Source organism: Pteropus vampyrus, unplaced genomic scaffold, assembly GCF_000151845.1.
Source record: "Pteropus vampyrus isolate Shadow unplaced genomic scaffold, Pvam_2.0 Scaffold494, whole genome shotgun sequence".
Classification (NCBI taxonomy): domain Eukaryota; kingdom Metazoa; phylum Chordata; class Mammalia; order Chiroptera; family Pteropodidae; genus Pteropus; species Pteropus vampyrus.
In genome coordinates this window covers 328,057-338,743 of record NW_011889275.1, presented here as the reverse complement: position 1 = coordinate 338,743, position 10,687 = coordinate 328,057, and the positions used below count along the sequence as shown (strand labels likewise).

Below are 10,687 nucleotides of genomic sequence, written 5' to 3'. Positions count from 1 at the left end.
GTTCGTCTGTTTAATTACCTCAGAAAGTCGTCCTGAGGATGCAATGGAGAGAATTTTCGAAAGCGCTTGGCTTTTTAAAAGGGGCCGGAAAACATGTAGTTACTGTTGTTGTTGTTAACCGGACGGATTTGAGAAGGAGATTATTGCGTTGGGGGGATGTACAGGAGGCCAGTACAGCTGGGGGAAAATGATCAGAAAGGTCACCAGGGGTGACCACACGGAGGGCAGGTGCGTGTCAAAGGGGATCTTATTAAAATGCAGATTCCCATGCAGTAGGTCTGGGCTGGGACCCTGAAATCTGTGTCCATAAGGGGACTTGATCCCAAAGGCAAGATGAAGCCTCTGTTGGTTTGTAAGCAGGAGGAGCTGAGACGTAAAAATCTCCCCAGCTGCCCTGCGGGAACACGTGGAAGGTAGCAGGATGGGGACGAGAGGGGGGGACTTTCTGTGGTGCAAGCTAATGTCTGTTGACGCCCTGAAGTCAAAGGCCACCAGGAGCACGGCTGTGGTATAGCCGTGTGCTGGAGACGGGCTGTCCCAGCTCGCAAGGGCCCGTTGTGGACTTTTGCAAACTGGTTGTTAAAACTGTGGGCAGAATGAGATTGGTCATGGTGGGAGTACTCACACTATGAAAACGGGAAATGCTGCAGTCTGTGTGTGCGTGCGTGCGTGTGTGAGTGTGCAGCAGCATCGGCTCTGAGCCACGACGGGCACGTCCGGTTGTGCCTCCGGCAGGGTCCGCATCTTGTTGTGTTGACGCGTGACTCCGGGTGATCTTATTTTTATCTTGGTTCTCCGTGATCACAGCGAGGCCTTGGCCGATCTTGGTTTTTCGCGAAATCGTTTATGGCAATAGACGATGGGGAGAGAGGCAACAGGGCCTGGCCGTCGGCCGTCAGCACTGCTTTCTGCTTTGTTCAGCTGCTGCACCAGAGACCCCCAGACACAGTGGCATTAAGAAGACGGTTTATTTCTCGTGTAACAGAGGCAGGTGGTCCAGTGGGTGGGACATCTCAGCCTATGAGATGACTCAGGGGCCCGGGTTCCCTCCGTATTGTGGCTCCGCCGTCTCTCGTATGATGGAAGTTGGCTTATTGCCACATCCATAATCTGCCACATCCAAGGGAAGGGGCAACGAGTCTCAGACGAACGATCTTCTTTTAAGCAAATGACTCCAAAGGCTCGTTGTCACTCCCACTAACACTGTGGGTGAGAACTCGGTCATGTGGCCACATCTAGCTGCAAGGGAGTCTGGGAACTGTTGTCTCTAGCTGGGCGGCCATGTGCAGGCAAAACTCTAGGATTGTAGAGGAAGGGGAAAATGGATTATGATGGATAATGGCCATCGAAGACCAGTTGGCTGACCGTCGGGTTGTCTAGAAGGGCCCAGACTCGAGAGCTGTTATCGGTCCACAAACTGGATTCGCATGCTGCTCCTGGAGCGGACTGGGACCGCTGGGACGACTGGAACGGGAAGCAAAGAATTGTCCCCCTTCTTCCAACCTTGCAGTCCCCCTCTAGCGCCACCTTTAGGCAGAGTCTAGTGAGAACCTAATAGGAACCCGGCTGTCAGAGTGGAAATGGGGTGGGTAGGCTCCTCCTGGTCACAGAGCGGGGCGCGGAAGCGTGGTGTTTGGAGCTTAGAGATAGTAGCTTAATAACTGGCACAAGAGCTATTCTGGGGGTGTCATGGACAGCACTCGGTGATGCCCACTGAAGTGGAATGACACGTGAGGAATGCTTGTGGCAGCTGCCATTCGGTTCTATGTCCCCAGGAGCCCTCCTTGTGGACCTTGAGACCCCCGAGGAGATGCTGGCTTGGAGACCGGGCAGGATCAAGTCCTCGTGAGTGGCCCCCAGCCCCATGACTTCTGACCTCAGCTCTCTGGAGTGCGGTGGCAGCGACCCCTGACCTCAGAGGTCCCTGCCTGATGGCCCTCTCCCCAGGAAGCAGTACCTGCGCCAGATCATTGCAGAATATGAGGCCCTGGACCAAGAACTCCCGTGCATCAGGAAGTTCCCCACCCCGCCCGCTGCCCAGCCCCTCTGCTTGTGCTTGGAGACTCTGGTGAGTGGCCCCAGCCCTTGTGGAGTGGGGTGGGGTGGTGGAAAGGGTGGAAAGGCACAGAGCCAGGTGGACAGAGTCCGAACCCAGACTCTGGGGCCTACTGGCTGTGGGTCAGGCACCAGGACAGGTTGCTGAAAAGTGTGAATTTGTTAAAAGTCAACTGTCAAATATATCACTGCTGGTCCTGGAGGGGCCGGGGGAGGGGCCGGGGGAGGGGCGGAGAACGAGGGGCGGAGAAGGACGGTGGTTGAAAGGCAGGGTGGGGGGACGGAGGACAAAGGGAGCCCTGCTAATCTACCTGCTAGGAAATTCTGCGAAGCTTACGAACGTAGCAAAAGCATGAGAAGCAGCCCATGTCTGCGGTAGATTCGGCAGACTTCAGTGTAGGGTCTTCCTGGTGCCACAGGTAGATAAGAGTGGACATTGATGGCTCAGAGGCTCTCCCTCAGCTGATTTGGCCATCTTCTCCCACACGGGGATCGCTTTGTTTTAGGGACAAATCTCTATCCTACGGCTCCTCTCTTTATGGTTTTGAACATGGCCCCTCTCCCACCCCCCCCCAACCCCCCACACTCAAGGCTTTCCAGGAGGGGACTAATGTCATGACTTCATTTAATGCTTCAGCAATTTTATATGCTATGACAATGGCAAAATCCCGTGGACATGGTAATCTCATGCTGAAAATGTGGTTTGTGGTCAATATATGTCTCTGAACGTTAAATAGATTGACATGAAGTCAAAACCCCCTAGGACCTTTAGTTTTTGACAGCTGAGCATTTCTTAAAATGGTAATATGAATATAAAAGGAAAAGACAGTAGATGCTTTTCTACCTGAGAGAGGGACGGGACCCGATGATCGGGTGTGATCTTTGTCCCTCAGATGCCACCTGGGCCTCTGCCACGTTCTGCAGGTGGGGTTTAGGGTGAGGACTTCAGAGCCGGACTGAACCCAAGTGTCACAGCTGAGGCTCTCTCTCTGACTCCCCCAGCCCGAGGAGGACCTAACTCACCTGGAGGTGCTGGAGGCGCTGGAGGCCGAATTACCTGGGGCCATGGAGAGTGGCCGCGTGAGCAGCATCCGCTTCGAGAACATGAACGTCATCTGTGGGACTGCGGGGCGCAGGGACCGGTGAGCCCGCCGCGGGGGCGGGGCGGCGGGGACAGCGGCGAGGGGGCAGGGCGGGGAGTGAGGTTCGGAGAGAGTCGGGGTCTACCAAGCGCAGGAGAGGGTCCGAGTCCCGGAGACGGAGCCGAGTGGGCGGGGCCTGGAAGTTAAGGCAGTGGGGGGCGGGGCAGGGCCTGCAGCGACAGCAGGAGAGCGTGGTCGCTGTGAGGGCGGAGCAATGGGGATGACAGTGAGAACCGGGAAGGGGCGGAACGGAGAGTGAGCGCGGTGACGGGGCTGGGCCAGGAGGGATCAGCGAGGAGGAGGAATCTGGAGTGATGGGTACTTGAGTGACTCGGGTGGTGACGGCGATGCGCAAGACGCAGGTGTGAGAAGGCAGAGCCTGGAATTAGCGCATTGCAGGTGCTGGGCCCGGGGCGATTAAGGGGCCTGGGGCCTGGCGTGTCTAGTTGGGGACGGATCCGGGAGCGACGGACCGCCGGGGGCCAGAGCAGTATTGAAGGGGCGGGGCCGGACGCAGAGGGGGCGGGGGATTGGAAGAAGTGGGCGGGGCCGGACTCAGAGGGGCGGGGTTTGGACGAAGATGGGCGGGGCTGGACTGGACGGAGAAGGGGCGGGGCCGGACGCGGAGGGGCGGGGCCGGGAGAAGGGGGCGGGGCTAGGAGCTGCCAGCGAGCTGAGGGTTGAAAGTGGGCGACTGAACCAGGCTGAGAGAGAAGATGGGACCCAGAATGACCCAAGTGAGGGGCGACGTACAGACTGACCTGGAGGGGAGTTTAGGGACGGAGTGACGAATTGAGGGACCGCGGTCGGTAAATGCACAGGGACGGGGCGGGGACGTTTCGACGGTCCAAGGCGGGGCCGGTACCACCAGATTCCCCTCCCGTCCCTGCCCTCTCGCAGGTGGCTCATCACGGTCACGGATTTCCAGACTCGCTCGCGCCTGCTGCGCTCGGGGCTCCACCTGCGCGGGCTCGCGCGCCCGCTCGTGCGCCACGACGAACTGCTGCTGGGCGATTACCGCCTGCACCTGCGCCGCTCCCTGGTCCGACGGCGCATGCTCGAAGCTCTGGGGGCGGAGCAGGCCGAAGATTGACGCGCGGGGGCGGGGCTTGCGCACCGCCCGGCTGGCTCGGGCCGCCTACCCGAGGCCGGGAGGAGAAGGGGCGTCGCCTTCCCCAGGAAGGAGGCGGGGCCGGCTCGAGGGGGTGGATACTGTGAGTTTAATTATAAAGAATGACCTGGTACAAAAGCCATTTCTCTCTGCAAAATCACGGCGGGGAGTCAGGGGAGGTGATGGGACATAGGGACGAGCCCCCATAAAATAATCCCGCCTCCCCAGTCTTCCCCCAGTCCCTGCAAGTGGACGCCTGGGTCCCGATTCCTCGAGGGAGGAACTGAGGCCCGCGGGAGGGAAGACCCGGGAGCCGGGGCTTTCGACGCGCGCCGACCTGGGTCTCAGCGAAACCAGACGTGCCCCTCCGCCCCCTCCTCTCCCTCCTCCCACCCCCCTTGGAAGACGATTCTCCGGGCTTTTATTTCAGGTTTTTTTTTTTTCCTGGATATTTTTTGTGTGTGTTCTAGGTATTTTTTTTTTCTTTTTCGTATTTTCTTTTGTTATTGTTCCTCTTTTTGCTTTGTCTCTCCTCTCCACCCCGCGCTGCCCACCCCCCCCGTCCAGTCCCTTTCCCCTCCCCACCCCGACCTCTCCTCCCCCCTCCCCACCCCCTACACCCTCCCCAACCCCGCGGCACCCATCCAGAATGAACAAGCCCTTGATAGATGGGCGCCGCGCAGGCCCCCTGCGGACGGGGGTCAGCCGACAAGGGGGAGGGGGCGGGTAGGGGCCCAGCGCGACCTCCGCCCCCCTGCTCGCCACCCCTCCCCCCTCCCACGGCCCTCCCACAAGGTTCCCCGCAGATCCCTGACGTGGTGAGGGGAGAGGGCTGCAAGCACCCTCACCCCCCATGGACGGAGCCCCCCCCTCGGGGGTGGGGGGCAGCAGAGGGGGAATGGACTTGGAATAAGGAGGGGGAGCTCCCTTCTTTGGCAGCTGAACATGGGGGGACCTGAGGGCGATGCCCTCCCCCCTTTACCCACAGTAGGGGAGGGGGCCTCCCAGGGGAAGGGGAGGCTGAAGATTCCCAAGCCCCAGGAATAAAGGGAGGGGAAGCGTGCGGGGAAGGGACAGCCATGCTGGACAGAGAAGGAGTTTCTTGGAGAGACGGAAGGGTTTTTGGCGGGGGGGCGGGGGAGAGGTCTTCGTGCAAAATGGATGGATAGAGAGCCCAGGAAGGATGCGCAGAGTGAGAGGAGGTAGGGCATGAGGCGGGCAAAGCCCGGAGCAGGGAGAGGACGAAGCACGGTGAACGAGAAGCGGGTGCGCATAGGGTCGTCTCTCGACAGAAAGAGAAAAGCGCGAAGACGTGGCAGGAGCGGTCCCCTCACAGGGACAACAGCTGAAGGTGTCAGGGAAAGAAACGCTAACGCAGCCCAAGAGTGTGTGGAAGGAGCCGGATGTGCAGAAGGTAAGAGGCGGTAGCGTCCCCGAGGGAGCCGGCGACGGCCGCCCAGGAGCTGACGGGGACAAGCGGGAATCCAAGAATGAGCGCGCAGCAAAGCCACGGCGTGCGGGAGCACCGTCCAGGAGCAGCGAACGGCGTCGAGAGAACGGCAGAAGTGCCAGGGAAGGGGCGTGTGCAAGAGTGTGCGAGAAAGTCCACGGAGAGTCGAGAATGGCGCGGGGCGTGGGTTCGGGAAGGGAGGAGGCAGCGGCGCGGGAGCCTGGAGGACAGGGCCGGGGCGCGCGTGAGGGAGGGAGGCGGCTCCCGCGAGGCGAGTGTGCAAGCAGCGCAATAAATAGTGCCAGTGCCAGCGCCGGACGACGGGGAGGGGCGCGGGGGTGCCGCTGACAGGTGGATAGGGTCGGAATGTGGGGGGGGGGTTCAAGAATGCGAGGGCAAATGGAGGCACGTCGGGAGAGGCGCACGGGACGGCAGGTGCGCAAGGGCCGGACAGACAGACAGGTACTCCAGAGAACGGACGTGTGTGCGCGGGGCCTGCGGGTGGGGGAGGGGAAGGGTGTCCCAAGTGTGTCTGCAGCAAGGGTCCGGAGATTTCCAGAAGTGAGGTGTGTCCGGGTGGGGTTGGGGGGGGTGGGGTGCAAGCCAGAGGTGAGGAGAGCAGGGGGCGTGGGGCGTGAGGGGAGAAATGACGTGTGACGTGTGACGTGTGAGCGAAGGACACAGAGCCGACAGGGCCTTGCGAGCCGGGGGCAAAGGCGGAGTGTGCAAGACAGCGAGAGGGCAAACTTGTGCAAAATTGTAGCCCGGGGAGGGGGGAGAGGCAAGCAGGCGTGCAAAGGAGCGTGCAAGAGGCTGGGGGGCTGCTGTGTGTGCCAGGGAGAGGGGGGAGACAGGACAGAGGGGCCTGGAGGGGGCGGGGAGGGCTGTCGGAAGGGCTGCAGGTGGTGGAAGCCGAGGGCGCCCCCTGCCGGCCTGGGGGTGACCCCCGTCCACTCAGGCTCAGGGCCGGCCCTCTATGGCTCTGTCTGGTCCCCCTCCCCGGAGTCGACCCTTCCCTCCTCCTCCATCCCCCCCCGCTGTGACTCCCGCTGTTCCCACCCTCCGCTTCCCGCTTCACACACACTCAGTCTTCGGTCAGCTGCCCCCTCCCGTGAGGTGCAAATGTCTGGCCGGAATCGGGCCACCTGGTGACCTCCAGCCTTGGGAGACAAGGGGCAGGGCGCAGTTCGAGCGGAGTCCCCTGGCCCCCGGGGAGAGAACGATGGTCAGGGGTCAGAGGTCAAGAGGCCAGCGGGCTCAAGGGTTCGGTGGACGGGCTGGTCCGTCCAAGCCAGCCATCACCTCTCCAGGAAGAATCTGAGCGCGCGGTCGATGTTCATGCGGTGGCCCACCCTGGTCACACCCAGGTCCACGTAGTCCTCCTTGGTCAGGGCGGGCAGGTGGGAGCCGTCGATCTCGTGGTCCAGGAAGCGGGCTCGGTGCTCAGCCAAGCCCAGCCACTCCAGCCAATCAGCCACGTCGAACTTGGTCCAGAAGCCCAGAGGTTTCGCGCCAAACGGCTTGTCCGCGGGCAGCGACAGCAGGCGGGTGGGCGACAGGGAGCGGGAGGCCCCCGACAAGGCTCCGCCAAGCCCCCCGGACATGCCCGGGTGCGGCGGCACAAAGACCGGAGCGAAGGGGTCAGCCGAGCCTCCGGCCCCTCCCGTGGGCGAGCTGCGCATGTCAAAGAGGCCCGGGTAGAGGGGTCCGGAAGGCAGGATGGGCAGGGACGAGGGCCGGGGCGCGGGGCTGACCTTGTGCTCCGAGGCGGGCAGCAGCGAGGGGCTGGGCGCCCGGCGGAGCAGAGGCGGCCGCATCTCGAACTCCACACCCTGGAGGTGGCGGGTGGACGTGGAAGAGGACGAGGCTGAGGGTGAGGTGGCCCCCGGGGCCGCAGCAGCTGAAGGCGGGACCCCCGTTCCTGTGGGGAGTGGTGGCAGAGGTGGTTTAGGCCAGTTCTGAAACAGGCTGCTGACGGGTTTGGAGAGGAGCGAGGATTGGGAGTCATCCGAGAGTCTGGAATGTGACAAAGGGGGCAGGGGTGGAGGAGAGGGGTTGGGGGGGTGGTAAGGGCAGGGTGAGGAAGAGGAAGAGGTCAAGATACCGGGAAAGAGGAAGAGAGACACAGGGGCAGAGAGATGGGAAGAGATAGAAGGAGCCGGGGAGGTAAGATGGCCGTCGGGACAGAGATGAAGGGAGAGAAAAATGACAGGACAGGGAGAGGGTGACAGTCGAGAGAGATGAAAGAAAAAGAGACATTAAGTGATAATAATAATCATCGCCGCCACTTACTGACGCTCACGTGTGCCAGGCATTGTTCTAAGTGCTCTTTACACATCGCATTTCAATTTAATCCCCTTGACAGCCCTGATGCCGGTTACTATCACCACCATCCTCCTCTCATCCTCATCCTCAGCATCAGCATCATCAGCACAGAGAGGTTAAGTAACTTGCCTAAGGACACACAGCCAGGAAGTGGCAGAGCCCGGTTATATGGCACCAAAGTCTGAGCTCTTAACCACTATTCTATACTGCCTTTCGGGGGGTATGGCCAGTCACAGCAGAGTGGAAGACGGGGAGACGTTGAGGGAGGAAGGAAGGAGAAGAGGGTGGGCGTTCAGGGGGGAGAGAGATGGAAGGGGTCAGGGGCCAGAGAGAGAGAGAGAGAGAGGAGGAGAGGGAGATGAAAGACTGAAGAAACAAGGGGAGGAAAAGGTTCCCCTCATCCCTTTAGCTCCTTCCAGAACAGTCCAGTCTCAGGGCCTTTGCACCGGCCGTTCCCTCTGGCCTAGCTCGCTCTTCCCAGGCGGCCATGCGGTTTGCTCCGGCCCCTCCTCCAGCCTCCGCTTTTCTTGCCCGTTATTTGAGAGACCTTCTCTCACCATCCTACCGCGGATGGAATGTTTTCTCCTAGGACGACCGCCATCATTTTGTCGTCTGGCCTCACCTCTGTCTCATTAGGCTACTAGCTCTATGAGGGTGACACGTTGCCTGTCCTGGGTCCCTCTCACCTGGAAGGGCAGCCAGCACGTAGTAGGTGGCAAATCAAAAACTGGCTCAGGTGTTGCCTAAATTCAGCACCCTTTCCTCTCCCCAGAAGACTTAAGGATAATCGATGAGTTGCCTTAAGGTTTCAAAGGCCTGATAAAGCCACATTCGAATACCAACTACAAAGACATCAGACCTTCAAACGGAGTTAGAGTGAGCTCTGCAGATAGACAGAAGGATTGGAAAAAACCTCTCTCCACTCTCTGTGTGTGCGTCTGAGTCAGGGATGTGACTCGACTTTTCCGAAGACTAGGTCTTGAATGAGCTCGAATTCGGTGGCGATACCCGCTAGCTAGCTGCTTTGGAAAACTGCATCATCCCGTGTCTCCCCATCTGTACTTGCTGGGCTTCTGTAGGAGGCCACTCACTCCCTTCCCCCCATCATGTTATAATAGTGACCTCGAAAACTTTTTAAGTGGGTACTATGCCATCTCCCTTCTACAGAGAAGTGGACTCCTTTGCCTGAGATCACCCAGTCAGAAAGTGCAGGGCCGGGACCAGAACCCAAGAAGCCCGCCTGCAGAACCACACCTGTAACCACTATGCCCTAGAGCATCTTGTCTGGAGCCGCACTGGGCTTGAGGGACTTGCAGATTTCAGGGATTGTCAGAATTGACAACCTGCCGAGGAAACAGACTTTGGCAAGTTGGGCTCCGGTCTCCTTCGTTAATAACTCTTTTTTGTTCATCATCGGGATGTGGGTTGTCATGGTGATGGGAGGAGACCACAGAAGCTACTGATAAAGGGAAGTTGGAAGCCCCTGTGACAGCATGCTTCTTTGAGGGCAAACTCCTCCAAGCCAGCCTGGTTTCTGTTTCCTTTCTACCGCCTGGGACCACAAAGAGACTCAGCTCTGGGGAAGGTGGACTCTGGTACCCACAGCATCGGTCCCTCTGGCCTTCACTGCCAATCACCAGCCCTGGCTCACCTCTGCCGCTGCAGAGAGGAGGTCCTCTCAGGGACGTAGCTGGCTCCCCCGTGGTGGCTGTCCCCGCTGCCCCCGCTGCCTCCCCGGGCCCAGGGCAGAGCGCCCCCAGCTGCTGAGGAGCCCCCAAACTGCTGAAGCTTGGAGCTGAGTTCACTGATGATGCTGGCTTTTACTGTGGCCAAGGCTGAGGCCTGAGGCTGGGCCAGGGGCCCGGGCAGGGGTGGTGGCGGGGGGCCCGGGCCCTCCTCCCAGGGCAGCAGCTTCCGAGGCAGGGAGGTGGCGGATGGCAAGGGCACTGGTGGGCCTTCCGGCTCTACGGCCACTGGACCCCCAGGGACGCCTGCTGCCGAGGGTCCCGAGCAACCACTCAGGGCCAGCAGCCCATCGGTTCCGGCCCCTGTCACTGAGACCGTGGGGCTGGTGGGAGTGACAGGGTCTCGAAGTCCCCCACTGGGGCTGGGCCGCAGGCCTCCGCTGGCCCCCAGCGCCCGGCCCCGGAGCTTAGAGGGAGTCATGAGCTGGGGAGGGTACGGCGGGCCGGGGGCACCGCTGCCCCCGAAGGCCTGGCCGTCCAGGTAGGCCACATACGTGTCCAGCAGCTCTGGCCCACTGGCCACACTCGCTCCGCCAGCACCGCCGCCACCCCCTGCGCTGCCTCCGCCTTCGGCAGACAGGCTGCTCAGCGTGGAGGCGCTGCTGATGGTCTCCAGCGGGTGGTCGCTACTGCTCCGACTGTCCACCTCCTCGATGCCCGAATCCGTGCCAGGCGGAGGGTCTGGGCCAGGCTGTGGGGCTGGGGGTGCAGGGGCGGCGGGGGCCGGTGGGCCTGGTGGAGGGGCGTCCCCAGGAGCCACGGGGGCCCCCTGGGTCAGCGTGGCCACCTCGCTGTCGTAGGAAGTCAGGCTGGAAGCCGTGGAGTCCAGGGTGGGCGGGGCGGCAGCGATGGCGGGGGG

General features: G+C 61.1%; 2 protein-coding genes across 2 annotated transcripts in view; one reads left to right on the top strand and one right to left on the bottom strand.

The window, feature by feature from the left end:
* The window catches only part of CUNH19orf81 (chromosome unknown C19orf81 homolog), a 12,466-nt gene extending 8,016 nt beyond the window's left edge, over nucleotides 1-4,450 (top strand). The window contains exons 2-5 of the mRNA XM_011382925.1: nucleotides 1,776-1,845; nucleotides 1,948-2,068; nucleotides 3,058-3,197; nucleotides 4,098-4,450. Coding sequence (XP_011381227.1) covers nucleotides 1,776-1,845; nucleotides 1,948-2,068; nucleotides 3,058-3,197; nucleotides 4,098-4,290 — 524 coding nt within the window. The 3' untranslated portion in view covers nucleotides 4,291-4,450. The remainder of the gene's footprint in view (nucleotides 1-1,775; nucleotides 1,846-1,947; nucleotides 2,069-3,057; nucleotides 3,198-4,097) is intronic.
* Nucleotides 4,451-7,056: 2,606 nt separating this feature from the next.
* The window catches only part of SHANK1 (SH3 and multiple ankyrin repeat domains 1), a 42,560-nt gene continuing 38,929 nt past the window's right edge, over nucleotides 7,057-10,687 (bottom strand). Inside the window, exons 21-22 of the mRNA XM_011382936.1 lie at nucleotides 9,735-10,686; nucleotides 7,057-7,774 (exon numbers count right to left, since the gene is read on the bottom strand). Coding sequence (XP_011381238.1) covers nucleotides 7,057-7,774; nucleotides 9,735-10,686 — 1,670 coding nt within the window. The remainder of the gene's footprint in view (nucleotides 7,775-9,734; nucleotide 10,687) is intronic.